The 17,669-nt window shown below is 31.0% G+C and overlaps 2 protein-coding genes across 3 annotated transcripts in view; one reads left to right on the top strand and one right to left on the bottom strand.

The window, feature by feature from the left end:
- Positions 1-17,669, bottom strand: part of LOC107437749 (anoctamin-7) — a 112,670-nt gene that overhangs the window by 43,235 nt on the left and 51,766 nt on the right. The window lies entirely within an intron of this gene.
- Positions 1,710-16,468, top strand: LOC107437747 (uncharacterized). 2 transcript variants are annotated; one of them, XM_016049845.4, is made up of 2 exons: positions 1,710-1,872; positions 14,020-16,468. In XM_016049845.4, exon 2 carries the CDS (start codon positions 14,119-14,121, stop codon positions 15,550-15,552), a length of 1,434 nt encoding a protein of 477 aa, XP_015905331.3. In that variant the 5' UTR covers positions 1,710-1,872; positions 14,020-14,118; the 3' UTR covers positions 15,553-16,468. The 2 variants fall into 2 exon arrangements, with proteins under 2 accessions (XP_015905331.3, XP_015905332.3); XM_016049846.5 differs by lacking the exon at positions 1,710-1,872 and adding an exon at positions 7,124-7,280.

The following is a 17,669-nucleotide window of genomic DNA, read 5'->3' on the forward strand; positions in this document are numbered from 1 at the left end:
CCACTGTACAAAACGTGCAAAAGAAATTCCCATTGCTACAATTCGCCACTATATTACATCAAATCTACCTCAATAGTCATCATCACATATTAATTTTGTTGTTGTTATTGTTGTTGTTCATTTACGTCGCACTAGAGCTGCACAATGGGCTATTGGCGACGATCTGGGAAACATCCCTGAGGATGATCCGAAGACATTCCATCACAGTGTTGATCCTCTGCGGAGGGGATGGCTCCTCTGCTTCGGTAGCCCGACGATCTGAGCTCGAAGTCGAGCACTTTACGGTAGAAGAGTTTAACGAGGACCAATACCGCACACCCTCGGTCCCTACGCAGGTTAATCCAAGTGGTCACCCACCCGCACACTGACCGCAGCCAGTGATGCTTGACTTCGGTGATCTGCTGGGAACCGTGTCTTAACGATCAATCCACTGCGGGACACATATTAATTTTGAGATCAGTTTTTAGTTTGAAAGATCAATTTCTAGTTTGATCTATTATAATCCCTCAATTTGAAATTTTTTATAGTTTAGGGTAACGTTTATCAATAAAAATCATGGAAAAAAAAGTACAGATTGATGATGAGCAAGCCAAATAAAAAAATTAATGACATCGAAGATGTTGTTGGACAACTGTTTCTAAGCAATTGCAAAACCCAAAATATATCCTCCAGGGCGAGATTATAAATAATTCTTTTAAATGTGTTAGATATTTCATTTTGTTATATAATTGTTGTTAAACGACTGACCCTTTACTGAGTTTACGACTAGCAATGTTCAACTCCGCAGCCTTGTAATTTTGAACCTTGTAGCCTTGTAATCCAAAAGGGTCTGGAACACTTTTATCAAGTATGAGAAGACATTTGAAGGGTTTTTTGCGGGAACTATCTCGCACTTGCGTTAAATGGAGTAGAAAACCACGCAAACTTAGCATGTTTATCCTGATGGCAAGGGGACTCTAACCAATGATCCGTCTACCACTGAGGATATTTTACGTCAGCACTACAATCGATGCGAGCCAGATGAGGAATTCGTATCAACTAGCCATTACTGGGATTCGTACCCGGGTTACCTCATTGGGAGGCGAGCACTTTACCCCCTCAGCCACCACGGCTCTAAGCTTGATATGTTTTATTTCCGTCATTGAACAGCCGAAACAATTTTGGGTTTACGACTACTAATGTTCAACTCCTTAGTTTTGTAATTTTGAGTTAATCCAGACGACAATGAAACTCCTAGATCAGTAGCCCAGAAGTATGATTAGTAATGGGAACATGAAGGACTTTGACACTCAACAGATTTAACGTGCATCAGTCACCATTTACTACACAGGGAGTCTTCGGAAGGTGAGGATCGAACCCACGACCGGTTGAACGTGGGCCCAGTGCCATACCAAACAGGCTTTCGCTGGCCTATGCTCAATATTTCTTTTTCATATCCGTCGTTGAACAGCCTACCCAATTTTGGGTTTACTACTATTAATGTTCAACTTAGTGGCCTTGTAATTTTGAACCGATCCAGAAGACAAGGAAACTCCTGGATCTAGAGGTATTGATTTGTTATGAAAACATGGGGGATTTTGCGACTCGACAGATTTAACTTGCTACTTTATAATACTATAACACGGGGAATCTTCGATCGGTGGGGATCGAACCCACGAGCTCTTGGACTTAAGCCCAGTGCTGTGCCAACCAGGCTATCTCGGCCTTATGCTTGATATTTAAGAAATTTGTCACAGCGAAGAAGATGTTCTTCAAAGGTCAAACAAAATATTTTTCAAGTGTCATATGCAATGCTAAATGGACGGTAAAAGTCCTCTACTGTTTAAGAATTTTTGTTTATAGATTCGAGTTTCCAAAGATTTGCCATTAGAAGTAAGTGTCTTTTTCTTATAAACATCTATAAAAATTTAGTACCAAATGCTGTACTAAACCTAAAAGACTTGATACAGACCTAAAACTTTGATTTATCGGATGCAGAAATAGTAAAATTAGCGAGAGAAAAGTTTTTTAAACCATTTGTGGTGTATGGATTCTCAATTGACTATGTAGAAAGTCCTGAAAGGGACTTGATAATGCTTTCAACATGATGAACATGAAATAAATTAGTTTTCAGAACAGAGAATAGTTCTCAGAGACTTTTGGAAGTATTATATTTGTTATTTCACATTGTATTATAAATTTTAAATCTGTAATGTAAGCAAGAATTTTGAATAACCTTTTGCTCCCATCAGATGTAAGTTTAAAGAGGAACGGCTCACACACGGAACTAGTGTAGACTCAAAATGTCTCTTCATATTTCGGAAGACTGACAAAAACTTCTGTACAATTTCATAAGATAAATTTAATTGTTAAATATCAAGTTACAAAAATAAGTTTTCACTGTGGAAAGTTTATTTCAAAGTAGGAAGAAAAAAACACCCCGAAAGAAAGAAATTTTTTTTAATCTAACAAAAATAAATAAAAAACTCTTACTCAAAAAGAAATATAAAATATTCAAACTGTTTTTTTCAATAGTTTATAATTGCAATCTATTTTAAATAATAGTGTTGATTATCAAGCTATTTAAAATATCATTTTTAATTGACCAAAAACTGAAAAGCAATAATTTAATTTTTTAAGAAATTGAAGTAACTGAAATTTTACAATATCTAATGTAAATGAGTATAGTTAACCTAAATTTATAATTATTTTAAGAACTCTTAAAATATCATATCCAAGTTTATTTAATACTACTTATAATTACTTTATTTAATAACGCATCCAAACGCATGTTAAAATGTGAGATGTGTGTATAAAAATATGTGAATATTTCTTATAAAACTAATAAGAACAAAACTCTTTTTGAACCAAGCATGCAATACTTAAAAAGAATAAATAAAGCTCTACTATAATAATTGATAATAGCACATGATTTTTTAATTTAGTTGAGATGGTTATTTTACATTAAAATATTTTTTCAAATGATATATTATAAAAGGAAAAGAAGGGGCTACATTAAAAGCAGTTTATAAAATCATGTGAATACAACAGGTTTTAACTTGATAACAAACCACTCGAAGAAGATGATTTCACAAAAAAAGAAAGATAGAATCTTCCAAACAAAATTAATATGATTCGTAATCTTGTTATATTCGTCAAAAGAAATTTTCAGATTTTGATTACGTCTACTCAATGAATGCATAAAAGATAGTAGAACTGCTTGCAATTGCCTAAAAACAGGTATAAAATGCTTTATAATTTATGAAAATTTAAAAAGACATTCATTGCTGAGAAAGATACAGATGCTAATGAAGATGATTACGATAATTTAGAGAATCTCGAAGAAAGTGCAAGCAACAATCATTTTAATTTTATAACGATGGTTGAACAGCCCACCCAATTTTCTGTTTACGATTACTAACGTTCAACTCCGTATCCTTGTAATTTTGAACCTAATCTAGAAGACAAGAGAACTCCTAAATCAAATATTGGGAGAAATTTGCTTCTTGGAAACCATTCTGAATGAACTAATGCGCATTTGCGTTACATGCAGACGAAAACCACGAAATCCTCCGACAGTTCGCCTGACTGCAAAGGGAGTCGAACCTATGATCCGTCCACTACTGAGGATATTTCACGTAAGCACTATGGCCGATGTAAGCCGGGTACGGGATTCGTATCGACCAGCCAAAACGAATCATAACAGTGGCTTTTAAATCGAGGTGAATGCGAAACGCGATATTTGATTTTAAAAAAATCGTTAAAATACGAAACAGGATACGTTATTTCAACACGAGGAAATATAAATCGCGATGTGTGATTTTAAATCATATAACTTTATGAATATAACTTTAAATCGAGTTTGCAATGGTAGGAAAAAGGGTAAAAATGATTTTTTTTAACTCCACTCCCTCTCAAGTGATATTTAATGCTAGTTTGTTTATGAAACCTCTTTATAAAATGAAAATCTAATTTGACTTAATAAATTAAATATTTTTTTTCTACTAAATAAATTTTCCGACTATACTTTTAATATAGTTGGCGAACTGAATTTTTACGAAATAGTAGCATTGTTCGATTGCTATTTATAAATTAAATATTTATTAGACTTGAGTATTAATTTTAAAAAAAAGTTTTGTTTAGATTGTTTACTCAAGGCTGTTTTTTTAAGGAATCGGACGTTTGTAAGAAGGATTTGTTTTTCTAATTTGTCTAATTTCTAATTTTGAAGGATTTGTCTGACTAATTTTTAACACCGTAGCATTGTCATTTTGAACCCAATCTGAACAAGAAAACTCCTTGATCAAGTATTGGGAGAATTTCGCTTCGTGGAAACCTTTTTGAATGAACTAACCGGCATTTGCGTTACATAGAGAGGAAAACTACGAAATCCTCTCGAAGTTCGCTTGACGACAAGGGGACTCTAATCCAGGATCCGTCTACTACTGAGGATATTTTACGTAAGCACTGTGGTCGGTGGAAACCGGGTACGGAATTGCTATCGACCAGCCAACACGAATCATAACAGCGACGTTTAAATCGAGGTGAATGCGAAACGCGATGTTTTATACAAAATCGTTAAAATACGAAACAGGATGCGCTTTTTCGAAACGAGTAAATAGAAATAGCGATGTGTGATTTTAAGTCATGTGAATATAATTTTAAATCCTGTTTTTAATGGTAGGAATAAGCGTAAAAATTATTATTTATTTATTACTATTATTTTTTAATACCCTTCCCTTCCAAGTAATATTCAATGCTAGTTTGTTTATGAAACCACTTTATAAAATAAAAACCTAATTCGGCATAATAAATAAAATAATTTTTTTCGACGAAATAAATATTAAGAATATACTTCTAATATAGTTTGTGAACAGAATGCTTGCAAAATAGGAGCATTGCTCAATTGTTATTTATAAATTAAATATTTATTAGACTTGAGTATTAATTTAAAAAAAAAACATTGTTTAGATTGTTTAATCAAGACTGTTTTTTAAAATTAAGAATCAGACGTTTTTAAGAAGGATTTGTTTTTCCTTTTTCGATTACTCTGTTTATAATTCTTAGAATTACCAATATTTAATTATGAATGCGAGTCAGCCCAATTCAAAATTCTTGATGGTCCCATCAGAGCATTTTGTTGGTTTATGTGCGATTCATGATGGTCAAACATCGTTTGATGGTCACCATCATCTAGCATTTTTCATTATGCGTTGATGGTTTTGGAGATTCCAACAAATAATAATATTTAAATTTTAATGACTGAAAACATCAGTAATAAATTTGTCAGAAAATCATAGCTTATTTCTCATTAAATATTATTGTATTGTCAAATATATGTCAAATAACCGCCGTTGAACAGCTGACCCAATTTTATGAGTTTATGACTACTAATGTTCAACTCCGTAGTCTGGTGAGTTTGTACCCAATCCAGAAGACAAGGGGACTCCTGGATTGAGTATTGGGAAAAATTTGCCTTCGTGGAGGACTTCTTGATGTAGCTAACTTGCATTTGCCATTTGCGTTACATGGAGAGGAAGATCACGAGAACCTCCGACGGTTAGCCTGACGGCAAAGGTTCTCTAATCTATGATCCGTCTACCGCTGAGGATATTTCACGTCAGCACTGTGGTCGGTGCAAACCGGATGCGGAATTCGTATCAACTGGGATTCGAACCCGGTCCACTTCATTGGAAGGCGAACCCTCTATCCCCTCAGCCATCACGGCAAATAAAAAATTTTATTTCCTTATAAAAATAATACAAATAGATTTAAAGTTAGTGGTCAAATATATGTCTCCCTTATAGCTGTATGCCTGTTGACGCACTCTCAGCACTTTTAGCGATTTTAATAATTTTTAACAGAGCGATTTTAATAAACTGCTGCAATAAAATCATTAGGGAAAAATTTCTGCGCATGAGTATTTTCGAAAAATATGCATGGAAACTCTTTTAACATGAAAATGTTCAGCCTCAGAATGGAAATCTATTCAAGAATCAATTAAATTCACTAAAGTTTTCGTTTTAAAGAATGAAAAGAATTTAAGAACAACAAATGAAAAATATTGATTTTTCAAAGGTGTGTACAAAAAACAATGATATTGTGTTTTCCTTTAAAAATTTATAACTAAAATTGTAACTTCATTGATGTGTTACTCATTTTGAATAAATTTGTTAATTGAATGTTTGTTTCCTGTTTAAGCTTATTACAGCATTAAATTTTTTTTGATAACAGCAGGCACTGAATGTTCATTCCTCGCATTAGAACATTCCGGAAGTGTTGCTCATTTATTGTTATATCCGGTGGGCACCTGTGAATCAAAGTCACAGAGGCGAGTAACATTAACCACTCCATACTGCCACAAATACCCGTTCATATGGTGGGTCACATTCACATATTACACAACTGCCAGAGAAACATTCATGCCGTGAACGGGATTCGAACTCTCAGTCAGACACGCTAACCACTCGGCCACCTCGGTATTAAGCAATATAGCCGCATGAAATATTAAATAAAAATTATTTTTAAAAAATATAATCAAGTTGTTTTAAACTAAATTTTCTAATCTGTGTTTCGTTTTTAACATCATCTCTTGGTTACAAATCACTTACATTAGTGTTACACAGAGGGGTAAAAAAAGAAAATCACCTGGAAAAAAAAATTATAGGAAGGCGTTATAACCGCAATTTTACCATTATATATTGAATTTTTTACTCATTATTAAAACAGCATTTGTCGTAATGTCATAGATTTAGGGCAATTCTTATTATTCCATAGATAAATTTTTAAAAAAAAATCAATTTCTGACCATAGTTTTGTAGTGGAATTATTTGTCAACTTACCTGGAAATTGTCTTTGGGTTTTAATCATTAAAAATCACATATTTAAAATCAGAACACGATTACGAGATCGAAAGTTTAGTGAAGCATTTTCTTTAAGGAAAAAAAAATATGCTTTATTTCCCTCTTAATTTTATTTCTCTTTAACAAAATAAGGCATATCAAGAATTATTTTAGTTTCAGATTATTCAACAGCTACAAACAAAATGAATTTTAAAATTAAATTTAAATTACTTGGCGATGATAGTTATAGAAGAGTTGTGCCAAAAAAGAATGTATGCGATAGCGAAAGTGAAAGTATATTGAAAATATACTGGGTGATAAGAGCGTGACGTAATAGGAAGTCACGTGACTTACCGAGACAAAAATTAAAACAGAAGAGTTTCAAAAGTTTTGTTCGTATCTTTACCCCAGAAAATAGCCTGTAAGGACCTCGATTTGTTCGTTTACTCAATTAAAAAGGTAAGTAGATTTAAGAAACTTATATTTACAATGTTTAACTGATATTTACAATAATTTTCTTATACGTAATGTAGTATGTTGAACACGTACAATAATTTCTGTATAATTTAAAAGACAATGTTGCTAATATAAAAGACAAGAGTTAGTTCGTAACGCTGTTGGCGCCACGGCACTAAATATTTTACCGGAAATTTATACGATCATGTTATGAAATGATGTGTATATTTAATTATAATAAATAGTTCTATAATTGAATAATAATTATTCAATTGTATATTAAAGGAGTGAGTAACGCTTGACGCTATCCAAATAATATTTATTTGTTAAATATTATGCTTGTTTAAATGTATTGAGACGTATAAAATAAATAAATAGTTACATAATAGTTTATTTAATTGTATATCAAAGGAGAAAGGAACACTTAAATAAGCAACCAAATAATTTCTATCTTTTAAATATTGTTTTTGTTTTTACTTATATTGAGACTTAAAAAAATAAGACATCTTAGGAACTTTTATGTAAAAAAAAATATTTTTGAACATTTTAAAGTAAATAAAAGATTTTTACTATCATTATTTCAATGTTGAATAATTAAATTCCAAAAAGAACACTGGATAACAACAAAGCTAATCCATTAAAACTGAAAGTAATCAAATTAGGCTATTTTAATTGTTTATTGTTCATAATGAGTTTTGCTCCGTTTTTAAATAAGATAATAGTGTACGTAAATCTATTTTGAGTTTTCTAAATTCAAGCATTTTAGAATTAAATTCTGAAAACTTGTCTTAACTCAATCTCGCTTTAGATATACGAAGTTAACTGATGACAGTAGTCAAAACTTAAACCTTTATTCAGGGTACTTTGTTCTGATATTCCTGATAATACAAAAAATATTTTGTCCAGATTTTTAGTTTTTCGTCTGATATTTCTGATTTTTGTGCGCGTTCAGAATAATTTCTAAGAATGCAATTTATGGATTTTTAAGAAAAAGATTTGAAAGATCGGAAAATTTGATATTTTTAAAATTTTATCAATACTTGTAAAAACAACTATATTCAAGTGTTGGAATTTAGGGACCGTCTACAAATTATATATAATCCACATAATTTTTATCTTTCCAAATAATTTTTATCTTTCCATCCAAATAATTTTTATCTTTTAAATATTGTTTTTGTTTTACATATATTGAGACGTAAAAAATAAGACGTCATAGGAACATCCTTTATGTAAAAAAAAAAAAAAAAGGTTTTTACTATCATTATTTTATAATTAAATTCCAAAAAGAACACTGAATAACAACAGAGCTAAGCCATTAAAACTAAAAGTGCTATTTTAAGTGTTTATTGGTCATAATGAGTTTTGCTCCGTGGTTAAATAAGATAATAGTGTACGTAAATCTGTTTTGAGTTTTCTAAATTCAAGCATTTTAGAATTAAATTCGGAAAACTTGTCGTAACTCAATTTCGCTTTAGATCATGGGTCACCAAACTTTTTTGACCATCGACCCTTACATAATTTTTCGAAGTCTCCATCGACCCCCATAAAAGTAGTTTTCTGTTAATTAAAATAAAACTCTATTAGATACTGTGTTTGTAAATTTATTTCATGATTTTAAACACTTATTAAAGTAATAGTACATTGTGTAACAATATTTTCATGAAAAATATATTAATGTTGAAATTTAAATACCTTAATATTTATTAAATAATAAGTAATAATAAAAAAGTAGAAATAGTAAGTAAAGTAACTACAGGTTTATTGCTTCTTAATCAATGAGATGGGTGTGCCTGGTGTTTTTTTGCAAGGTTCCCTATAATGGGTTCAAAATTGGTCAATTTTATGGCACATATGCATATGACTTATAAACCAGAAGTGCAGAGTTCATGCCACTGCGCACTGGTACATAATTACTTGTTTCACCCGAATAAATATACGTTTATTAATTTATGTTCTATAAAGAAACTGATATTAAGTCAATTAGTCAATTATAAAAAAATTCACAAATTTTACATACTTAATTAGGTATGTGTGATTTGCGTATTAAGAACTGTTTTTTCATAGACCCCCAATCGACCCTTCCGATTCGGATAGACCCCCATTCGACCCCCTGGCTCAGATCGACCCCAGCCTTTGTTAAATAGACCCTTGGGAGTCTATATAGACCACTTTGGCGACCTCTGCTTTAGATAAACAAAGTTAACTGATAACAATAGTCAAAACTGAAACCTATATTCAGGGTACGTAGTCCTGATATTCCTGATAATACAAAAATATTTTGCCCAGATTTTTAGTTTTTCGTCTGATATTCTTGATTTTTGTGCGTGCTCTGAATAATTTCTAAGAATGCAAATGTGGATATTTAAGAAATAGGTTTGAAAAAAATACTGTTTAATTTTTAATTTTAGCAATACTTGTGAAAATAACATTTAATCCAGTTCCAATTTAGGGACCATCTATTAATTATATATACTGCATAGGCATATAGCCTTACTGCATTTTGTCAACCTTTTTTCAGTCATTTTATAGAAAAAATAGCTCATTGCCAATTTTTCATAATCGAATTTTAATGCTGAGGAATTCAGGGGACGTATATTTATTTATTATTTTACGCAAATGCAGAAACAAATCTTGTAGTATGGTGTAATGTAGTTTCGCAATAATTAATTTACATTTTTTTCATCTGATTTTAAGAACTTTAGATTTCAATCAACATAATCATATCATATAATGTTTATATGTTGAATTGAGGGATCTTTTAAATTAATTTTGTACAAAAATGTAAAGCAGTTGTTCATTGTCCTTTCATTTCGAAGTTATTGAAACCCCACTTCAAAATGACTTAAGTAAGAAAATATTAAATATTGATTCGAAAGTATAATTGTTCAGTATTCATAAAATTATACTGTAAACTTTTAAAAATTTCTGTTTCAAACAAAGTAATTCTGAAATTAAAAAAACACTTACTTAAATTTATAATTATTTAAAGAACTCTTAAAATATCATAACCGAGTTTATTTAATACCACAAAGTTACTAATTCACACATTAAACATAATCACTACCAAAAAACTTATTAAATTTACGAATTCAAATAGCATAACATTTTTTTAAATAAATGCTATTAAGTATGAATATTGCAAATCGATTCTTAAATAATATGATATATAGATTTTTAAAATTCTGCATTAAAAATGGTTTTTTTTTTACTAATAATTTTTATTGTTTATAATTTCTTTCATCAAAACCTTTGAACTTCTTGCTGCTATATTAATTTAAATTTACGTAAATTTAAGCAGGTTTTCTACGAGTTTGTATTGGTCTATTGCAACTTCTTCCGTTTCTTCCAGTGCCCTGTAAAAAATAGGTTCCTTCCGGATGAGATGCCATTCCTGATTGAATTTTTTCTACGGTTTATGATTGAAAACTCTTGTTAATGTGATGATTTTTTCTAATTTGATGATCTAAATTTGATGATTTTTGCAGTTGAAAAAAAAAGCATTCGATTAAAATAAATAAAGCAGTTCGTACAGAAAATTTAAGCGACAAAGCAAACAAACTTTTCAGAGTTTTGCTTTCAGTTCACAATTGTTTGGACGGATGGCGCTGTAAATCACTTAACCGTTCTTTGCTTTTGAACAAACATAATTTTTGATTTTGAAATAAATAAATTTAGAAAGCTAAAACTTTGAATATATGTTATTTATCAGAAAAATGGAAAAACTAAAAAAGTTTCACTACGATATTTTGTAATTATTGGAGTACTTAGCCTAATTAATCCAATAATACTAAATAACAAGTTTTTGCAAAGGTAGAATTCTCAAATTTGGAATCGGTGTTCCTAATAAGATAAAACAAATATTAAAAAACTAAATAAATAAAAAACTGAAGTTGCATTTCGATATTTTGCAAAAACGACTGAATGCATTTTGATACTTGCCGTCGCGAATGCGTTAAAGCGCTCTGTAAATTTTGTATGAAATGAAAACCAATGTGTTATATTTTGTTTCAAGTATGCTTACTTGACATATGGTGAGAGCTGACCAAAAGTACCCATCGCTTAAAAAGATTTTCTTATTTTTATGTCCAATTGCAATTTCATCTAAATATCTCGCTAACAAGGCGTAGTGTTGAAAAACGGAACTGTACTTCAGATTCGAATAAGATGTGTACCAATATGAAATATTTTGTTTCGAAAATGGTTACTTGACCTATTGTGAAAAATGACCTAAATTGCCAATTTTTAAAACAAATTGCACGTTTTGCCAAATTTAAATGCTGGAATGAAGAAAAATAATTTGGTAACATTATTGTTTGAATAACGACTGCTTTCTTGACGTTTTGGAGACCTTTTTTTTTTTACTAATAGGATTTGCAATGATTTAACTATATTCAATTTCAATCCCCCCCCCCCTTTTAGCCGAGGTCAGCGTAAGTCAAAAAATGTGACGTGGATTTTTTTTAAGTTGGTTACAGAAGTTAGTTTTAATTGGTGTTTTTAATGAAGCAGAATTTATGCTTCATTTTTTGACCTATAGCAACTTCTTTCATGCCTTTACATTTACGTGTTATTCTACTTCAATAAATAGCTTTAATTCAAATGAAAATAAGATGAAGACAAACTAATTTTAAAGGAAGTTTTGATTTTTAATTTTAAATAATACAACTAATAGTCGTAATGTGTGTCATCAATATATTGAAAGCTCGATGTAACGGCCCCGCACATCCAAACGCATGTTATAATGTGAGATGTGCATACAAAAATATGCAAATATTTTCATAAAACTAATAAGAACGGAACTCATTTCAAACTGAACATGTAATACTTAAAAAAATAAATAAGGTACTGTTAGAATCACTGGTATTAACAATTGATTTTTTATTTATTTGAGGTGATAATAATTTTACAATAAATTTTTTTTTTCAAATACTATTTTATAAAAGGAAAAGAAGATGATACATTAAAAGCAGTCTACTAAATTACAGCAAATACTACAGGATCGAAAAGAAATGGAAAAAAAAATTCTGCTTGTGAATGCGTCTACGCAATGATTGCATAAAAGATAGTAGAACAGCTTGCAATTGCCGAAAAACTGGTAAAAAATGCATTACAATTTATGAAAATTGTAAAGAATATTCATTTATCAATGCTCTTGCTGAGGAAGATACAGATGCTGAAGATGATTACGATAATTTAGAGAGAATCTTGAAGAAAATGCAAAAAACAATAATTTTAATTTTATAACCGTCGTTGAACAGCCGACCCAATTTTGGGTTTACGACTTCTAATGTTCAAATCCGTAGCCTCTCAATTTTGAACCTAATCCAGAAGACAAGAGAACTCCTGAATCAAGTATTGGGAGAAATTTGCTTCGTGGAAACCTTTTTGAATGAACTAATTCGCACTTGTGTTACATGTAGAGAAAAACCACGAAATCTTCCCACGGTTCGCCTGACGGCAAGGGGAGCCTAACCCATAATCCGTCTACTACTGAAGATATTTTGCGTCAGCACTGTGGTCGGTGCGAGCCGGGTACGGGATTCGCATTGACCAGCCAATACGAATCATAACAGTGGTTTTTAAATCGAGGTGAATGCGGAAAGCGATATTTGATAAAAAAAAAATAGTTAAAATACGAAACAGGATGCGCTTTTTCAAAGCGAGTAAATAGACATCGCGATGTGTGATTTTTAAGTCATGTGAATATAATTTAAATCGTGTTTTAAATGGTAGGAAAAAGCGTATAATTTTTTTCTTTTTTTTTGTTTTTTTGAATACCCTTCCCTCCCAAGTGATATTCAATGCTAGTTTGTTTAGGAAACCACATTATAAAATAAAAACCTAATTAACTTAATAAATAAAATTATTTTTTCTGGGAAATAAATATTAAGAATATACTTCTAATAAAGTTTGTGAACAGAACTTTTGCAAAATAGGAGTATTGCTCGATTGTTATTTATAAATTAAATATTTATTAGACTTGAGTATTAGTTTAAACAAAAAAACATTGTTTAGATTGTTTGAACCAGACTGTTTTTTAAATTAAGAATCAGACGCTTTTAGGAAGGATTTGATTTTCATTTTTCAATTACTATGTGTATAGTTCTTAGAATTGCCAATATTTAATTACGAATGTGAGTCAGACCAAGTTAAAATTCCTGATGGTCCCCTCAGAGCATTTTGATGGTATATGTTGGTTTCTGTGCGATTCATGATGGTCAAACATCATTTGATGGTCACCATCATCCAACATTTTTCATTATGCCATGTTGAAGGTTTTTGAGATTCCAACAAACATCCGTGATTGAAAATGCTACTTTAATACTATGATGGTTAACCATCAAGAGAAATTTGGTTTTCATGAACCAGCAATCCATGGTGATCCATGACATAGGGGTGATTGATTGCTACTTATGTTGGTTGTCATCAAGAATATAATGGTTCCTGATGAAATTATTGATGGTTACCATCAAGATTATGTTGTTCCATCAATGGAAATCCATCAGAGATTTTGACTTGGGAGACCAGACGCTTTCAAGAATGAATCATTTTTAGATAATACTGAGTATAGATCTTAGAATTACCATTATTTAATCATGAATGTGAGTTAGAACAGAAGTTTATAATGAGCGATCAGTTTTTCATTTTCTGGCTGTTCTGTTTAGTTCCTCAAAGTACTAACATTCAATATAATGTCTGATTTTCTTATAACTGATGCAATTTTGCCCTTATTTTTTTCCAGATTTAAGTTCTAGATTGAGGGAAATCTCTACCATTTGGAACAATTCCCTGGCCCAGGTTATATTTAAACACTTTTTCTAAGATTCATTTATGCTCATTAATGGAGAAGACACTTTATGAAAACGGTGGTTGTATTGTTACATGGAAAATAGAAAATTTTCATTGCCTAGAGAGGTCCAGTTTTTTGGATAGCCCTTATTTCCTTATCGGGACCACACACAAATATAGGTTACGATTTTATAATAACTCTTTCGGTCTTAGAAACTGCATCTTGGCCCCTTCAAATGTAAGTTTCAGTTGTTCTATCTCAATAACGATAGATGGTTCTACAGTTCTTCAAGACAAAAATGAAAGAACACTTTCAGGTTTTTGGCCTAATATCGGTAGTTTTAAAGAAATAGATATTGAAACTTTTCCTAACACTGTAGTACTTCGATGCTACCTACGTATAATTTCGGACAACAATTTGATTGTAAATCAATATTCATTTCGAACTGTGGTGGAAGCTGAATATCGAAGGATTCAATATACCAATCTGACCATCAAAACTTTTGATCAAAATCAAAATTTATTATTTCCATCGCCGTTGGCATGCAGTTTGACAATGCCATTTGATATAAAATTTTGCGCATCTGAAAGTAAAGATTCCTTAAAAATGGACATTACTAACACTTCGGAAAGCAAAAGTGACGCCATTTTAATTTGTAAATTATCCATTACTGATGAAAAAGGAAAGCACCTGTTCAGAGCAACTCATTTCAACGTGTTTAAAAAAGAAGAAACAAATGTCTGGTGTTTTCCAACCCCTATTAGCATAAAAGATTTACAGTCAAGTGATTCTCTAATTGATATTTTATCATTAGATTTTGAATTTTCATTATCAGAACGCAAATCAAATACTTGGATCGAAGAATTTTCTGAAATGCCAGTATCTCAAACAAAGATAGTGTCCGAAAGCTACGAGAAAAATAAAGTTAATTTACGAGATGATTTTATGTGTCTTTACATTGAACGAAAGTTTACAGACATGGAAATCATTGTGGGAGGAAAAAAGTTCCCAGCTCACAAGACTGTGCTATGTGCTCGATCTCCTGTATTCAGTGCTATGTTCGAAAGTAACATGCTAGAAAAGGAGAAAAATGTAGTTGAAATATCTGATTTAGATCCAGAAACTGTGGATAAAATGTTGTTTTTTATGTATTCCGAAGTTTTGGAAGACAGGAATTGGGACAGCGTTACTAAACTGTATGTCGCTTCAGATAAATATCAGATTATGACTCTAAAAGATAAGTGTGCTTCGATTTTGTTTGATCAACTGTCATCGAAAAGTGCTTGTGAAGTCTTACATCTCGCCGATATGCATTGTGATTCAGACTTTCTGGATGCAGTTCAGGATTTCATAATCACCCATGACGAAGAGATTTTGCAGTCTGAAGAATGGAAAGAGTTTATGGACTCCAATTCGAAAATTGCTTGTCAGACTATGCACAAGGCGTGGATACATCGTACTACTGTAAGAAGAAAAGAACTGTAAAGAAGATAGATTGACTCTTTTCGTTTAGGATACTTATGAAGAACTTATAGTGTGCAAAAAATTTAATAAGGAAATAAGCGAGCCGCCCAAAATAGCTTTAGATCTAATAATAAGATTTTCACGTTCTAAGACATAATCTTAATGGTTCGAAGGGGTGACCTCAAGCATTCTAATTAATTAGTGCAAAAGATATTATAAATTGCAAAACCAGACTCAAAAACGTACATTCTCTGAATAAACATACCTTTGCTTCGACGGATTTGGATTTGTGATCTCCAAATTATAGGGGGTGGCCACAATATGATCTCCATAGTTTGATCAGGACAGCAATCCAAATTTCGGACCCCTTAATGCTAATATTAGTTTTTGCGTATATTGCCATATCTTAGGCGAATCGAAAAAGTTTTTGCATACAATTTAAAAAAATTCGTTTGTCCGAAGATAATTCCGTGCAAAAAATATTATTTTCTAATATTTCATTTAATAATAGTCGAAAAATTTTTGCATTGTAAGATTTAAATTTTTTTTACATCAATTTTAAAGAATGCAATTTTACATAAGGCAAAACTTGAGCGAAATCGTTCACACTGTTCTGGAGAAATCGAATTTAGATAGCGATTGCTCCTTATATATTGGGGGTTAGAAATCTGTACCTGTCGAAAAAATGGGATGTTTATTCAGAAAATGTGGACTTTTATGCCTGATTTCGCAATTTAAAATATCGTATACACTTATAAATTTGCACATTTGAGTTCATCCACACGATCTATTAAGATTGTGTCTTAGAATGGGAAGATCTGTTCATTAGATCAAAAGTTTTTCATGGTGTTCCGTTTTTTTCTCCGCACTGTACAAAATTTAAAAAAAAAAAAAAAAAAACTAACGAATTTTAAATAAATTTGTTGTTTTAAAACTCTGAAGTTTCCAATTTCTCCTGTTTGTCTGTTTGTTTTTTTTTATAAATAAAGGAAGTAATTAGAAATTAAAATCACCTTCATATGTACTCATCATTTTTAAAAGTGCGAGCCACTACTCCGCGACTATTCTACTTTTTTAGTATTCGAAGTTCTAAGGATTATTGACGTGGTGCATTAGTAAGTAACTAACTATCTTTTTCTCTAATCCGACTCCATTTTGATGAAATCGGAGCAGAACAGCATATTCTAAAAATTCTATTTGATTTGACGTACTTATTTCAGGTCAAAGTAACAATATGTAAGGTGCTTTATCTGTACGGTATGCCATTATACATTAAAAAAAAGCTATTATAGGTTTTTAAACGAAATTAGAAATAGTAAACATGGTCATTAATCTTTCCCTTGTTTTGGGAGATAGCTGAAAACAGCTGGTGTCAATTATTGTCAATTTTCGTTTAATTAAACGTTTAAATTATCGTATAATTACAGTCGTCCGCATCTTTTAAGAAGAATTTGTTTTTGCAAAATTGCTTTTCAGTTCACAAAAAATATTTTAAGAGTCTATAGTGTACAGTGCGCATAATAAAAAAGGTATAAACCTGAATAACTTTCGCTCTAATGATCGAATGCTCAAGTACTGTTAAATGTCATGAATCTAAATTTGTTGTTGTCGCCACGTAAAAGATAATTCGATAATTTGGCAACTGTTTGTTAATGTTTTGTTTTTTAATTTAATTGTTAGTTCTTCGATGAGTATGCTCTATGGTGAGAGTCCTATAATAAAAATATGGATGTCAATTAAAAATATATCGCTCTTCGTTAAGGACATTCTATGGTGAACTTCTTGTGTTGAGATATTTGTTAAATTTACAGTTCACTCTTTAATCGTCATAAGCATTTTTGGTTATCTTAAACGGAAACTTTTAATAATTTTGATTTCGTATCATGGATTATTTGCGAAATATTTGACTTTATAAGAACAAATTTGACATATGGAAAAACTTAAAAAAAAAGGGGGACTTAATACGAGTAACTTAATAATAAAAAAGGGAAGCATTAAAGCTACAATAACTCGTCTCGAAATTTTTTTGAATAAACCAGATGAAAAAATATAATGAACTTGACTAAGACACAAAAATAAATAATATTGAAAAAATTCAATCATCCGTTTGCATATTACGTGACAACTACTGTGACACT

The sequence above is a fragment of the Parasteatoda tepidariorum genome, chromosome 9 (assembly GCF_982258835.1).
Source record: "Parasteatoda tepidariorum strain Cologne lab strain chromosome 9, Ptep-v5.0, whole genome shotgun sequence".
NCBI classification, from domain to species: domain Eukaryota; kingdom Metazoa; phylum Arthropoda; class Arachnida; order Araneae; family Theridiidae; genus Parasteatoda; species Parasteatoda tepidariorum.